At 50.3% G+C, this 16,963-nt stretch overlaps 1 protein-coding gene across 1 annotated transcript; it reads left to right on the forward strand.

The window, feature by feature from the left end:
- The first annotated feature begins 6,160 nt into the window (after window positions 1-6,160).
- On the forward strand, window positions 6,161-15,227 carry TAS1R2 (taste 1 receptor member 2). The gene is made up of 7 exons (XM_024217280.1): window positions 6,161-6,294; window positions 8,972-9,272; window positions 9,751-10,509; window positions 11,622-11,834; window positions 12,741-12,861; window positions 14,143-14,145; window positions 14,299-15,227. Exons 1-7 carry the CDS (start codon window positions 6,161-6,163, stop codon window positions 15,225-15,227), a joined length of 2,460 nt encoding a protein of 819 aa, XP_024073048.1.
- Window positions 15,228-16,963: the final 1,736 nt, after the last annotated feature.

Below are 16,963 nucleotides of genomic sequence, written 5' to 3' on the forward strand. Positions count from 1 at the left end.
CAGCAGGTTTAAAACAAACAAAAGGAAGTATTTTTTCACACAAGGCACAGTCAACCCGTGGAACTCCTTGCCAGAGGATGTTGTGAAGGCCAAGACTATAACAGGGTTAAAAAAAGAACGAGATAAGTTCCTGGAGGATAGGTCCAACAATGGCTATTAGCCAGGATGGGTAGGGATGGTGTCCATAGCTTCTGTTTGCCAGAAGTTGGGAATGAGCGACAGGGGATGGATCATTTGATGATTCCCTGTTCTGTTCATTCCCTCTGGGGCACTGGCCACTGTCGGCAGACAGGATACTGGGCTAGATGGACCTTTGGTCTGACCCAGTCTGGACGTTCTTATGTAAGCTCAAAAGCTTGTCTCTCTCAGCAACAGAAGTTGAGCCAATAAGAGAGATTACCTCTCCCACCTTGGCACTCCCATGGAACATGTAGCCTCATGGAAAGTCGTAATCAGGCTGGATTTTGTATAAACCAACCAACCTATATACAGATCAGTTCCGCCAGCATTCGAGGACTATGGCTAGGAATAAAGTGGGAGGGGATAAAAGACTAGAGGCAACATCACAGAGCGGCAGTGAAATACCTTGGGCCAAGAGATACTTTCTCCTGGGTATCAAACTTCAGTACGGAGCAGCTACCTAACATTGTACCAGTGCAGACAGCCAAAACTACAGACAGATGGGGAATCTCTGAGGTTGGGAAAATGGCAAATATGCCCTGCTGGAGATCTCCTCTCCGTATCTCTACCCTGTCTTTGGAACAGCCAAAAGGAGAGAGACTGTGACCCTTCCTCCGCCCCAACTCCCCGGGAGTCCAACATAGGTTTTACACTGAGCCCAAGGCTACACTGCAGGGCTCTGAAAGTCTAGTCCAGGCTGTGTGGTTACCCATGTAGTGCAGATGTGATCGATGAAGTTCAGAGTCATTTACGTCACTACTGAGTCGCAGCGCCTCGATTGAAGGAATTCCCCATTGGGGCGACTACTGGGGTGGGTGTGGATGGTTCCACTCTCCCCCACCCCGGTCCACCCCCCAACATGTCATTTGCTCTCTCCCTCTCACACACATAGACAACATTTTCACTGCTGGTGAAATCTCCCACAAGAGCGTGTGAGAGAGCGAGCGCATGCACACACATGCACGGATATAGCAGCACTCATCTCAGGATCTGGCAGGGCCACAACAGATCCACATGCACCTAGAGCAGCAATCCCAAAACAAGAAGAGCAGGAAGGCCTGAGCATATTACTGACAAACCGAGAGATCCTTCATTTAGTCCTGACTCTGCTACTCGCTTCACTGCTCTCTGACTCTGCATCTCCTGCCAGTAAGAGAAGAGAGTGCAGTACTTCACCATAGCAGGCTGCTGCATAGGGTGACCAGATGTCCCGATTTTATAGGGCCAGTCCTGATATTCAGGGCTTTGTCTTATACAGGTGCCTATTACCCCCACCCCCATCCCAATTTTTCAAACTGGCTTTCTGGTCACCCTACTGGTTCAAGGCGTTGCTCGTTCATGTTCCTAAAGTCCTTTTCACCCCTGCTCCACAAGGGTTGGCAAGCTGGACATTTCACTGACTTTCAGGTTTCCAGTTGTTTAGTCACGTTATCTCCTACAGCTGGTTATGGTAACATGACCCCACCATCTTGATGGATGCCAGGGATTGAACCAGGGGCCTCTGGAGATAAAATGTCGAGTCTCTGCAGTTTGACCAAAGATCCAGGCTCTGCTGCTGTGAACAGTAGCAGAATCACATCCTTGCTAAACTGGGCAGAGAGGTGAACACACAGAACCGTGGGTTATAATAAATCTTGATCTGGGTACCAGACCACAGATCCAGGGCCCAGTTCTGACACCCTCAATCACGTAGGGCGACTCATGAAGTAAAGTAGATCTCAGTGTGAATTGGGGCTGCAAAATCAGGCCCTAAATTAGCATCTCCCACTGTTTTAGGACCAGACATTCAGATGCTGGCCTCCATTTTTGTGAATGCAGTTTAGGACATTTAGATGCCTAAATTCTTGATTGCGCTAACAAACTGGGCAGTTTATTATTACTTATCTGCATCATGGTAGCACCTGGAGGGAGTAGGTACTGTATAAACTCATACTAAGAGACAGTCCCCTATCCTGAAGAGCTTACAGTCTAAATAGCCAAGACAAAGAGCACTAGGGGAAACTGAGGCAGTGATTTGCCCAAGATCAGAGGCAGGGCTAGGAATTGAACCTGTGCTGCTGACTCTTAGTCCAGTACCCTATTAAGCAGACTGTGCTGCCTCTCCAAACTGCAAGCACAACGCAGCACGCAATAAAAGGAAGGCCTGGTTATGGCTGCACTGAAAATGTAGGCTTTAAAACACAACTGCCTATATGTCCTCATGTCGCTATCTGCAAACAACAACCTACCTCTTACGGATGTTCCCTACATTTAGTCTATTCCCAGCCTTTGACTTCAAGAACAAATTTTGCCAGCTCATGGTCCTGTTTAACATGCACACAAACAAAATCCGATGCAAATGTGAGCTACGAATACATTTCCATGGTGAAGGCACTGGTGCTTTGCATGCAATGGGTAAAAAGGAAAGGGTCAGTTTTGGCTGAAGACTTTAATTTTATTATTATTGTCTTACCATAGTGTCTAGGAACGCCAGTCATGGCCCAGGACTACATCTGTGCACAGAACAAAAAAACTAAAGCAAGTTTTTAACAAGTTGTCTAAAAACAAGGGTGTTAAAAAGCATTCTGCCTTCAAACCATGCAATTTTGTGTTTGCCTTAGTTTCACTTTTTCCTATTCGGGGGGAAAGAGGGCAGGGTTTGGGTCTGTGTGGTACAGGTGTAAGCAGGGGAATGGTCCTGCTATTGTGGGGGACTTTCCTGGTTTATACACTACCCCGGTGAAATGGGCTAACGAAAGGATCTGAGTCCTCGCTCCCACTTCCTTTACCCGGAGGCCTGCCTGACCACAAGGACCTTCCCCTTCCACTCTCCTGGGTGGGTGGCAGAGACCTTGTAACCCTGACAAGGCTAGGCCCAGGATTCCTGGAGGCTCGACTCCCCACCTTGTCATGGTCACTTAGGACAGGGGCTAGGGTGTCCCCCAATCCAGGGTGCTCTGGACATTTCCCTGACCCACTGATCATGGCATACAGTTCAAAGCAAATACAATTTATTAAAGGGAAACCAATTAAAAAAAAATAAGGAAAAAAAAGGAAAAGGTTAAAGGAAAACTCATCAGCCCGCTCTGTGGCACGGGGACATCATAACCAGCCGTCTCTGGAACATAAGGGAAGTTCAGTCTGTCCCTCACATGTCCCAGGCCTTCTCAGGCCCTGGCTGTGCTGCAAGGAGGCTGCCGGTCGGACACTTGCCTTCAGGTTCTAGGTCAGGGGTGGGCAAACTTTTTGGCCCGAGGGCCACATCTGGATGGGGAAATTGTATGCAGGGCCATGAATGTAGGGCTGGGGCAGGAGGTTGGGGTGTGGGAGGGAGTGCAGGGTGTGGGAGGGGGTGCGGTGTGCAGGATGGGGTTCAGGGCAAGGGGTTGGGGTGCAGGAGGGATGCAGGGTGCAGGAGGGAGCTCATGGCAGGAGGGTGGGGTGCGGGAAGGATGTGGCAGGGGGCTCAGGGCAGGGGTGCAGGAGGGGGTGCAGAGTGTGGGAGGTGGCTCAGGGCAGGGGTTTGGGGTGCAGGAGGGGTTCGGTGTGCAGGCTCCGGGGTGGCAGTGGCGCGTAGCAGGGCTAAGGCAGGCTCCCTGCCTGCCCTGGCCCCGCACCGCTCCCGGAAGTGGCCAGCATGTCCGGCAGTGGCTCCTGGGGGTGGAGTGGGACAGGCGGCTCCACCGTGTGCTGTCCTCGCCTGTGGGTACCGCCCCCGAAACTCCCATTGGCCGCGGTTCCCCGTTCCCAACCAATGGGAGCTGCGGGGGGGCGGTGCCTGCAGGTGAGGGCCGCGCATGGAGCCCTCCATCCTGCCCCTCCCCCAGGGGTCACAGGGACATGGTACCAGCCGCTTCCGGGAGCGGCGCGGGGCCAGGGCAGGCAGGGAGCCTGCCTTAGCCCTGCTGCGCCACGGGGCTGGCAATCCCGTGGGCCGTAGTTTGCCCTCCCCTGTTCTAGGTGGCAGGGCCCTTCTTCCCAGCATCAGCAACCCCCCCACAAATCTGGCCTGCAAGGCATCTTGGCTGGGGGCATCTCCCTGAGCTGGGCCCACTGCCCAGGGTCCCCCCTTGCTAGAGTGACCAGATAGCAAGTGTGAAAAATCAGGGCAGGGGATAATAGGCGCCTACATAAGACAAAGCCCTGACTATCGGGACTGTCCCTAGAAAATCGGGACATCTGGTCACCCTACCCCTTGCTGCTCCAGCCCCACTCTGCGCTGCTCTTCTGGCCTCTGGCTCTGGTTGCTGCAGCTCTGCTCCCAGCACTGACCTGCTCCCTGGGCTACTTCTCTGGTTCTCTCTGGCTCAGGCTGCCGCGGGCGCAGCTCTGCTCCGTCTCCTGCTCTCTCCTTAGCTCGGCCCCGGCCAGGCAGTTCCAGCTCACACACGGAGGATGGGACCCCTGGCCTCCTGACTCTCTCATTAGCCTGCCTGCTTTGTCAATCAGGCTGGCCTGGAGCGTTGGCCTCTCCCCATTGCCCCTGGGGACTGCCAGTCTCAGGGTCCTGATTTCCCATCGACCCTTCCCCTTTGTTTTGGTGCTGGGAGCTAGCCAACCAACCCCCCACCCAACTAAATTTTAGTCAGTGGCCAACTGTCCCCTTACACAGGGGTTTGGAGTAAGGGCTTCTACTTATTAGTTGTATTACAACAGCACCCAGAAGTCACCTGGATCAGAAAACACAGTTTGTCCTGCAAAACATTTCAAGATATTGGGGGGGAAAAAATTGGGATGAAACTACATTTTCGTCCCCCCCCCCCCCCATTTTTTTCCAAAATGAAATTTTGTTAAAACTGAAATGATCGTGGGGGAAAAAACTGATTTAATCAAAATGACTTTTTCTGCCAAGAAACATCTCAGCCATTGCTCACAAGAGCGGCTTTGAAGAGCTGCGGTTGATCTGCTCAGCCATCAGTGCTCAATATCAGCTTGTGCTTAGGGTACGATATCCTGAGCGCACACAGGGTCCTGCATCAAGCCAAGGGTCCTGCATGAAGCTAATTTTCAAGGAGACCCACCTGCAGGTGTTACAGGAGGAACAACCCCCCTCTGCCAATAGCCATAGTTAAAGTGATACCATCACAACTCAGCCCAAGCTAGTGATTCTGGGTGCCCCAAATGTAGCCACCTTTAAGATTCTCGAGAGGCTAGCACTCAGCACTTTCTGAAAATCAGGCCTCTTTAAACAGTGCCTCTGATTGTGATGCCCAGACTTTAAGACACCCAAAAATCACCAGATAATACTGTAAATGTGGACCCTAAATAAATAAATGTTGTCTTTGGATCCCATGCCTGCTCTTGAGTCTCCCTGTTAATTGTTGGGGCTTTGTAAACATGTTTTCCTATTCTAAATATATATATATATATATATATATATATATATATATTTCTTGAAAATAGAGGAAACTGATTACACAGGGGCAGGGAAAATGACTACACACGCCATCGTCTTCCGACTTGCAAGTCTCAACCTGTACAGATGTACAGGGAAGCGAAGAGACTTGCCCAGGCTCATACAGTAGGCCAGTGGCTAAATGAAGATCAGAACCCAGATCTCCAGGCCAGTAACCCTATCAATTAGGCTACGCTGCCTCCCACTTGATGAGGACCGGATGGATTTCTGCAGAGCACTGGCAAATGCACAGGCAGAGCAGTCCCTTAACAAACATCAGCATTACAATAATTGCCTTCTAAAAGGCATTTCCTCTTCCAAGCAAGGAGTGTCCCATCTGATGCACAGCCCTGCTGGCTTTAACTGCCCATGGCAATGCAATAGTCCATGAAAAATGTAAACACACACAAATCCTTTCGGGCTGGCCCCTGAAATGTATGTAAATAAGTCAGCAGAAATTTGTGAAAACGAGCACCAGACCCAGCGACTGGCAGAGCCTGGGCAAGAAACCTACTCTGGGTGCTCCTCAGCAGCTGGTTATGAAGGCACCATAGAACCATGAGGAGCACAGGGGTGATAGCTATGTGCGTTAGTGTCTTGCTGACCATGGCCGTCTCAGAGACGCAGTATTCTGATTTCCATCTGGCTGGGGATTACCTCCTCGGGGGGCTTTTCTCGCTGCACACTGAAACGATGAGCAGCCCCCATCTCAGCCACTCGGCGGTACCCACGTGTCAAGCGTAAGTAGGAAACAGGTGTCGCCGGGGCTGGGGAGGGCGATGAAATAGTTTGGGGCCGCACTGCAGCCAGCATTGGTTAGTTCCTGGTGAAGGGGGAAGGAAGAAAGGGCTTTTGTGGCTGAGGTACCTAGCTGGGACTCATAAACCTGGGTTCTTTTCCTCGCTCTGCCACAGACTTCCTGCACGTGACCTGGGACAAACCATTTAAGCCAAAACTTTCACGCCTAAGTGCTGGACTACAGGCACCTAAACCAGCAGCCCCCTTGTCAGAAGTGATGAGCTCCCACAGGCTTTAATGAGAGCTAGGGGAACTCAGCCCATCAGATAAGGAGGCCATTAGGTGTCCAAAATTAACCACCCAATTGGTGGTGGCCCTCAATCTCTATTCAAATAACTGGTGTCACCACAGATGCTTCAAATGAAACAAAACTGATCAGCTGTTTAACAGTTGAAATGGATCTCTCGTGATGCTTTGCTAGTCTATCACTGCCTCGCTGTGCAAGCCCTTTTCCATCCCACTCCTTAAACAAATGGTTCTTGCCCATCCAAGCAGACCCATTCAGGCTAATGGGACTGCCCAGGAGGAGGATTGCTCATCATGGGCCAGTGGATAGGCTACTGGATTGGGAGCCAGGAGACCTCAGTCCCAAGCCTGGCTCTGCCACTGACCTGCTGTGTGACCTTGGGTATGTCACTTTGTCTCCCTCTGCCTCTGCTTCGAATCCCAGTCATGGTCTGTCTTGTCTATTTAAATTGTGAGTTCTTCAGGGCAGGGTCTCTTGCGTACTATGTGTACACCCAGTACCCAGCACAATGAACAGGGGCAGAAGGCTGGTACATGGGAAGTCAGGAGACCAAAGTTCAATCTCCTGCTCTGCCACAGATTCCCTGTGTGACCAGAGGCAAGTCACTTAGGCCTAGAACCTCAAAAGTTTTTTAGGCATAGCAGTGAAGCTGCAGCAGCATGGGTTTCAGCGGAGGCTGTACAAGCCTGCCCAGGACCCTGGGTACTTATTCAGATGCCTAGTGTAACCCACACACCTCCTGGGTGTGGTGCTCCGTCCCCTCTAGTGGCACCAAGACCACTTAGAGATTAATGATCCTCTCCTGTATGAGCTAAAAGACACATGGCTCTTAGCTAAGGCTGTAGCAGACTCATTAATCTCTAAGTGGTCTCGGTGCCACTAGAGGGGACGGAGCACCACACCCAGGAGGTGTGTGGATTACACTGGCTACATCAACTCTAGCTCGGGTATGCCCTACTGACGCTGCAATCATACCTCCGGTGGCAGTGTAGACATACCCTTAGCTGGCAGCCTACTCAGGTGTGCACCTTGCCCGCTGCTGATGGCCAGCATTCCCGAATCAGACACTCCTGAAGGTGTTCATCGGGACTTTTGCCCCCGGGACACACAGCACAGCTGAACTCCTAAGGGACGCTTCCTAAGGTCTTTGCTCAGGCCTGTGCAATTTCTCCTCTCACCTCCCAACTTTTACCCGGGCACATCAGGCCAAACGGGGGCCCTCCCCACCACCAAACTGACTTCAAGAGGAGTTTTGCCTGACGAAGGACAGGACACCAGGCCAGACTGTGCTGTTAAGTCACAGGTTCCATGCTGGAGGCAGTGGGGAGCCGCTCGGCCTCAGGAGGGGCATTCACAATGCTTCCCCAGAGCGCCGCAAGATGCAGCAGGAGCACACAAGCTGTGCCACTTCTTGGATGGGGACAGCATGTACCCTCCTTTGCAGCCAGCCAGCGCCAATCAGAACACTTTGCACTTAGTCTTATGGGGTGAAATGCAAGCACAAGGGCTGTGCATTGCCCCAGTGGGGCTTAAGTGGTACATAGGCTGAATCTCACTCACACTGCATAGTGCATTTCATCCAAAGATCTCAAAGCCCTTCCCAAGCATGAATTAAGCTAGAAATCAAAAGTCCTGGCTTCCAGTCATGTGATCTTAACCAGAAGATAATCTTGGCCCAGGTGGTGGAGGAAAACACTATTATAATCCTGCCTTTAGTGGCAAGCATAAGAAACTAGCAGAGTGTGTGTCACATCTCCCCACTGGTGGCTGGACTGCTAGAGGATAACAGCCTACTACACTAATTTAGGAAGTTACTCCCGTAGTTCAACTGGTAGAGGCCTGTGCTGAGGGGTTGGGGTTCAAACCCTGATAACAACAAACCCTAACTCTTATATAGAACTTTTCATCAGTAGATCCCACAGCGCTTTACAAAGTGATGTCATTATTGTTATCCCCGTGTTACAAATGGGAAACTGAGGCATGGAGAAGGGAACTGACTTGGCCAAGGTCACCCAGCAGGTCAGTGGCAGAGCTTGGAAAAGAATCCCGGTCCCCCCGAGTCTCACTCCAGTGCTCTGTCCAACAGACCACGCTGCTTCCCATAATGATGGCCCATTACCCACCTGGCTCCCATTGACTCCTATAGGAGCGCTATATTCAGGGTAGAATTTGGGGCCCAATCCTGAAGCTAGTGGGAGTTATGCGTTCTCAGCACCTTACAGAGTTGGGCCCAGGGTCATAAGACTGCAGTGCTATGCAACACTACGGGAGGGCATCCTCTTTGAGACTCGCTGCATAAGCCCAAAGCCAGACGCGTTCTCTCACTGGATGGGTTCCTGCACCCATCGCTCATCGTTTTACACTCCTCCTAGGTACAAGCTGAAGATAGCAAGCTACAGCCACCTCCGGGCCATGAGGTTCGCAGTGGAGCAGATCAACAATTCCAGTACCCTGCTGCCTGGTGTCTCCCTAGGCTACGAGATGGTCGACGTCTGTTATTTCACCAACTCCATCCACCCCATCTTGTATTTCCTCGCCAACGAGCACTCTGTGGTGCAGCTGCAAAACAACTATACACACTACCAGCCACGGGTACTGGCTGTTATTGGCCCAGACTCTTCACAAGCAGCTGTTATAGTGGCCCATGTATTGAGTCTTTTCCTCATTCCACAGGTACGTTGGCGCCCATATTAGGGCTGGACAAACCTTCCAGGGCTTGCCTCACTAACGATTTCATGAACATATCCCCTGCGCTTTGGTTTGAAGTGAGTCAGCCCCCTGTAGCTTCAGCACACTCAAACCTCCCTGTGTCACATGCTCCCCATTCGGTGGCAAGCAACAGGCATCCCATATTTTCATTGGGATAATCTGGTCACTTTATACATAAATCACACCAGATGTGTGGAGTGCTGCTGCTGGACTTCTCACTTGGGCATCTCCTGGCTTTCTGGATCTCAGACACGCTCCATTTCTGTAGTTAGACCAGCCCCTAATTTGTGCATTATGACAGCATTAAGTCTGCACTCCAGAGAAAACCAATCCCTAAGTCAATACACCCTGTCCAAGTCCAACGACGCCAAAGCTGTTGTACCGGGTGTAAGTCATGTCTGTATATTCACTTTGTCCCTTCCCTGTTCCTCCCTGCCCCTAGATCTCCTACAGGGCAACCACTAATGAGCTGAACGACCGCGAACGCTTCCCCACTGCCTTCCGGGCCATTTCCAGTATGGAGCAGCAGATTGTGGCCATGTTGCTCCTGCTGAAGGAGTTTCAGTGGAACTGGATCAACATTCTGTACAGCGACGACGATTACGGGCGGCAGAACCTGCAGCTCCTGTGGGCCAGGGCGACCGGGATCTGCGTGGCAATGCAGGACGCCATCCCGGTGCCCCGCAGCAGCCAGCGGCTCCCACTAGAGTTGCAGGGAAAGATCAAGGCCATTGTCAGCAAGGTCATCCACAGTACGGCCAAGGTGGTCATCGTCCTGTCCTTGGACCTGACGCTACCGTTCTTCTTCCAAGAAGCTGTCCGCCAGAATGTCATGGATTTGGTGTGGATTGCCGCTGAAGCCTGGGCCACTGAGCCCACCTTGTACAACATCACTGACCTCTGGAGGGTGGGCACCATCCTGGGGGTGGCAGCAAAAGAATTCTCCATTCCTGGTTTTGATGACTTCAGGGTCAGCCTGGCAAAAGAAGACAATGGGCAGGCGAGTGACCAAACTACGTGCAATCAAGCGTGCGACCAGTGCCTCGGAGCTGCCCGAGACGCAGACCAGACTATGAGGGCCCAAGGGGAGCGCACAGACTTCAGCGTCTACTCTTCTGTCTACATCGTGGCTCGCGCTTTGCACAGGCTGCTGGGCTGCAATACCACAGGATGCCACAAGCGGATGGTTTACCCCTGGCAGGTTGGCTACATGCTTGCATTGAGAAATCCAAGCCACGTTTTAAGGGCGCGGGACCACATGGCTTGGGGCATTGGGAGAGTGCTGTAGAGTCTTTTCCCTCCAGTCCATGTGGCTAGGAACAGAAAGGTGTTAGTCTCTGATGGCTGCTTGGTGGTCTGCATCAGATGGGTCAGATGACAACTGTCCATGTTGCAGAATAGCTTGCCCCCAGTTCCATGTGGTTGTCCCAGAAGCACAGTCAGATAGATCGCGCCTGCATCCAGCTCAGTTGGTCAAAGGAACTTTTGCAGAATGACAGCAGGTACCGAGTCCCAAACTCACGCTAGGGCAGAGAGCCCACCTCTATGCAGGTGTACATGCCCTTACCCTAGTCTAATTTTGGCCCCCCCATCCAAAGGACGGGATCTCTGTGAGAACAGTGCCCACCTCGCACAAACACCGCACTGGGCGTGTGTGGCATGGGTCAGCACTGACTCAGAGGAACAGCAACATTACTGCATTTACCACGACCACTTCCTGCAGCACCTTTTGGAGCGCAGTTCTGTTCTGCAAAGTGGGTGTCAAAACGGCAACATCTTGCTCAACAGACCTGCTCCATGGTCTTCAGAGAGTCAGATCCACATCCCACAGACCAGAGCGAGGATGGCAGAATCTGCCACTCTCTCCCCTTACTCAACCAGCAGTCCCATTGTGATCAATGGGATGCAAGATACTGCTCAGCATGAACATGGGTGGCAGGGTCTGGCCCTCAGGGGTTTTAGATCTTTTGCAAAGCCAACATAGTTCAAGGGAGCGTGCTGGCTTCTCTTCTGACTCATGCATCAGCCTGGTTGATCGAGTCCCAGTTGCAGAATCTTTGGGGATATGTGAGCCAGAAGAGCCCAGTTTGACTTTCTGATCCAAGGGTGAGTTTGCCATGTTGGCTCTTAGAAGAAAATTTCTGCTGACTGAGAGCATTTGACCTGGAATTACCAAGTAAAAGACCCATGGCTACTCCTGAGGCAGCGTCTCTTTTCAGAGCAGAACCAGACTTTCAGGAAGTGACCCCAATCTCTAACTTCAGTGCCTAGCAGTACGTGTGCACTGTTCATCTCATCCTTCTCCATTTGCAGCTAGTGCCAGAGGTGAAGCGCGTGGACTTCTCTCTGCTCGACAAGAGGATCAGTTTCAGAAAGAAAGGCAACACTCCAAACAGCTTCGAGATCATCCAGTGGAAGTGGGACCAACCCAACAACCCTTTTCAGAAAATCGCCTCCTACAGCACAAAGAACCAGAAGCTGCTGTTCACCACCCAGAACATCTCCTGGCACACCCCAAACAACACGGCAAGTTCCCTCCACCCATTATCACACATGTGGGAAAGTCATGGAACTACATGAGCAAAACCCAAGGCAGTAGAGCTTAGTCGATAGAGTACAGAGCTAGACCTGGGTTCTATTTGCCACTGGCATGCTGGGTGATCCCAGCCAAGTCACTTCCCCGCTGTGTGCCTCAGTTTCCCAGTCTGTAAAACAGAGAGAATGATACTGACCTCCGTTGTCAAGTGCTTTGAACTCTTCGACTGTAAAGTGCTATATAGAAGCTAGGGATTATTGTGCCATAGTTACACACACAAATGGGATTCGAGCACGTAAATCCTATCACTTGGGCAACAAAATGACAGGCGACAAAAAAAGCGGTCAGAATGGACTGTGTGTGCCAGACTTGGGCATAAACAAACAAGGCCTGAAAGTCTGGCTCTTTGCTTTAATATTCTAAATTGCCTCCTGCCAGAAGAATGTTCCTCCAGCTGTTTGTCTGGTACAACAGCGACATCCGGTGGCTCGTGAGGTTATTCCCAGATGAGGGTTGCCTTTGTGGCTATGCCCATCCCTCTTCTCTATTTAAAGGTGATGCAGTAGTTAGATTGATCCTAGGAATGTTTTGCTTCTGGCCATCCCAAGAAATCAATCCCCGGCTCTTTGCCATTGGAACATGGTAAACTTGCCGGTAAAGTTATAGCAGGTACGCATGAATCCCAAGAGGGGCCCAGTCTAAACCCTGCTCCCTATTTAAAGGTAAAGCATATTGTTTGGTTGGCTTTATCCTAGCTGTGTATCCCCTTTCCGGTCTATGCTGTGGCTGAATTGGAATTGGATACCAACTATTATGGAACATTTACAAGTTCTTCCGGCTCACCTGGAAGTTGCTATGAGATTGTCATTGTTTTCCTCCAATTCCCTTTTACCCAGGTCCCCATTTCAGTCTGTTCCCAGGAGTGTGAGTACGGTCAGCGGAGGAAGCCCATACGAGTTAGCAGCTGCTGTTTTAAGTGTATTGACTGTGAAGCAGGGACTTTCCTCAACAACAACGGTAAGGAAAATGCAACGTACAAGCCTAAACGCACCTTGTTTTCATATCAATCCGACAGTGCTTGTTCCCTGAAGAAGGCCTATATTTAAGTTAATGGGCTCTAGATAGGGGTAGCTGAGTGAGACTCTCTGGCCTGCACTATGCAGGAGGTCAGACTAGATTATCTAATGGTCCCATCTGGTCCGAGAATCTATGAAAGGAATGAATCTCCTACCCAGAAGAGTTGGTTTCAGTTCCTGGCCTTGCCACATTTCCGGTGTGCCCTTGGGCAAGTCACTTAGTTCTCTCTGGGCGTCAGTCCCATATCTATAATATGGGATAATAAATCCTTCCTTTGTCTTCTTCATTGGGATTGTAAACTCTTTTGGGCAGGTACTGCCTCTCACTATGTGTTTTTACACTAGCTGGCACAATGGGGCCCCAGTCTCGGCCGAGATCTCCATTACTGTAGTAATAATCCCCACAAGGCCACGCTTCCTCTCACGGATTCAGATTCTCTGTGTGTGGCGTGTGTGTGTAGGGAGCGGGATCTGGCATGGGGGTAGAGGTGTAGTTAGAAAAGGGGATGAAGAGTCAGAAGACCTGACTTCCATTGTCACTTCTAACAGTGATTCACCATTTGACGGTAGGCAAGTTACATGGCCTCGCTGTGGCTCAGTTTCCGCATCTGTAAAATGGATTTCATAACACCTTACCTTATCGGGGAGCTGGGAAGCTTAAATTAACGTTTGCAATGTCATGCGAGATCCTCAAATAGAAGACCTTAGGTGTTATTTATATCTTAAATTTGCATAGCACCGTCTATCCTGAAGGATTCTAAGAAGCTTGACAAACTATGTACTCTGAGGAAATGTGGCCACCGTTGAAGTGCAGTCACCTCTAGGGTGGAACACAATAGGGTAACGGTGCACAATGAAACTACTCCAGCAGGAAGGGAAAAGGAACACTGACTCCAACTTCAAGTTTAGGGGGAATTTTGGGATGTAGAATGCAATTACCCGGATTGGAATTTAGCCAAGACACTAGGGTTAAAATCCCTACACTTGCAAAGAAAAACGAACCAAAACAAACCCGTGGGATCACTAAGGACCGTTAGTGGCTTTACCTCTCATTTGAATGACTTCACCTCCTACAGCACAGTGTACCCCTAAGACCAAGCTTATGGCACTGGTTCACATGTTAATCAGAAAGAAGAGTTTTAGCTACTGTACAACCACCACTACTTTGGGGTTCCCATGGAGGTCTCCCAATCCAGAATTGACCAGGTCTGACCCTGCTTAGCTAGTGAGAGCTGACAAGACAGCAGCCTGAGCTAGTATGGGTGCAAAACCTTTAGCATCACTCCCATCAGTTATGCTCTTACCAGACATATTGACTATTTACAGACAGGACAGCCCTTGCTAGGGTCTTTCAGAAACACCACATTTTGTTTTGCAGACCCGTACAACTGCCAGCCTTGTCCAGCTCACCAGTGGTCCAGTGCCAGAAGTCAAGAGTGCTATCCAAGGCTTCTGAAATATCTGGAATGGCAAGAAGGCACTACAGTGGTGTTGCTGCTATTCTCGGTGCTGGGCCTCATAGCCACTCTAGTCATATCTGTCACATTTGCCATTCATTCGCAAACCCCTGTGGTGAAGTCCGCAGGAGGCAGGATGTGCTTCTTCATGCTGGTGTCTCTGATCATCGGTTTCATCAACGTCCCCATGTACGTAGGAATCCCGACAGAGTTCAAGTGCGTGTGCCGGCAAACAGTGTTCAGCCTCTGCTTCACCGTGTGCATCTCCTGCATCACCGTCAGGTCCTTCCAGATCATCAGCATTTTCAAGATGGCTGCCTGGCTGCCCAAAGCCTACAGCTACTGGATGAAGTACAACGGCCAGTACATTTTTATAACCGTAATTTTAGCTCTGAAAGTCGCCATCATTGTGACCAACGTTAACATCAACCCTCCTGCTCCAGTTCTGGTAGATCTGAAGGACGACCCCTCTATAGTAGTGCTGCAATGCAACAAGAACTACAAGTTGGCCTTGCTAATGAACGGCAGCCTAGATACATGTCTCTCTATTCTGTGCTTCTATTTTTCCTACATGGGCAAGGAGCTTCCCAAGAACTACAACGAAGCCAAGTACATCACACTGTGCATGACCTGCTATTCCGTTTCCGGGATTGCCATTCTCCTGGTCATGTCTGTGTACAGTGCTGTGCTGGTGACCATGTGCGATGCCATGGGCGTGGTAATCAATTTGCTTGGGATCTCCATGGGTTACTTTGGTCCCAAGTGTTATCTGATATTTTTCCATCCAGAACGCAACACGGCTGCTTACTTCCAAACTGCCATCCAGAGCTACACCATGAGACAGGACTAACCAGGTACCTCGTCTTTGTATGGAGACAGTCCCCATAGTGAAAGAAGCCCCAGTTCCAACCCGTCTGTGTTGGAGGAGAGTCTTTATCTCCTCAAGAAGTAGATTGTACAACTGTATGAATCTTGCAAATTTCCCTCCTACTCCCTCAAACAAGGCAACACGTACAACAACTAGAGTTGGCTGGAAAACAAGAGTTATATTTTACGAAACAACTCGAGGTTTTGACATTTGTTTTTGTTCTGCATCAGAACAAGAACTAGACCGGTCAAAGTCTTCTGCAAAAAGAGAGTAAGCGACTCACTCCAGACTAGCCAACAGCCCAGGAGTGAGGGCACTTCCCTGGGATCTGGGTACAAGGTGCGTGTCCCTTCTCTGAATCAGAGCCTCACTCCCATATCCCAGCTGAATGCCCTCACCAGCAGGCTATGATGTCAAGTCTCTCTCTCAGTCTCTCCCATTGTAGCGGTTCCATTTTGTATAAATAATTAAATATTAATTGGGCCAGATTCAAAGAGACTGACTCTATACCCTGGTCATTACATCCCTCCCCCCCGAACGTAGGACCTAAATTCCATCCTGGACCGGAGAAACCTTCCCAATGGAACTTTCATCCAAAGCAATACATTTCCACAAAGAGTTTTGCTTTGGCTGATCTGGCCCTTCACAACAATAAAGTTGTCACGAAGTTCACCCCAGGTCAAGACATTAAGGCCCAGCATTTCCAGAAGTGGCTAGTAATTCTGGGTGCCCCAGTTAGAGGTCTGTGGGGCCTTGTGTTCAAAGCTGCCGAGCACCTTCAGTTACCATTGACTCCATGGACTTGTGGGTGCCCAGTATCCCTAAAATAAACCGGGCCCCCAAAGGGTGCTGAACTGAGCCCCAAAACTCGGTAGCCATTAGTGAAAATTTTGCCTTAAACAACCAAAGCTGGATAGCCGTGTCCATATTTTGAGTTAGTTTCTTCTAGCTGATGAGGCCCAAGTGCATTGCTACATGACTCTATGCAACTAGACAAGATACTATTAGCTTGGAGCTGGCATAAAAAGCTTTTGAAAGCGGCCTGGCAAAATGTAGGATTAGCAGCTAATTCAAACCAACAAATATGGCTGGAACTTAATGGACATCCTCGTTCCAGGTGCACGAACCTGATGCTGTTACATTTTTCGGTTTGCTCCTCTACCATAATAAAGGTTTTAAAAACTGACTTGATTTGCTCTGATAACGTTACGATTTCGCTGAAGGGCTAACGGTCCCAGATTTAGGATTATGATGGCATTTAAAGCTCCTATCTGAGATTGGAGTGCCGTTGTGCCAGGCACTGTAAAGTCATAATAAGAGACAGTCCCCCTCCAACAATCTAAATAGACAAGACAAGCAGTAGGAGAAACTGAGGCACAGAGAGGGGAAGTGACTTGCCTAAGGTCACCCAGCAGGCCAGTGGCCCAGATCTCCTAATTCGCAGCTTGATGTTCTACTCACTAAACTGCACTGCTTCTCCTCGTACAACCCTGCAATCTCGGGCTCCAAGAGAGGCAAGCGCACATCGCAAACAACCCGGATTCTGGAGCGAAAGATGCTCCTGTGCTCTCAGAGCTCGCAGACTGACGGGAGTTGGAGCTGCTGGGTCTCAGGACTAGCCCCTGGGGAAAGAATACGCTTTCCAGCCCAGTTCCCAGACCAAAGCGGTTCGGATCAGCGTCCCAAAGCCAATCCGAACAGCATCTCTGAACCTTCTG

Source organism: Terrapene carolina, unplaced genomic scaffold (genome assembly GCF_002925995.2).
Source record: "Terrapene carolina triunguis isolate 2854851 unplaced genomic scaffold, T_m_triunguis-2.0 Scaffold714, whole genome shotgun sequence".
Classification (NCBI taxonomy): domain Eukaryota; kingdom Metazoa; phylum Chordata; order Testudines; family Emydidae; genus Terrapene; species Terrapene triunguis.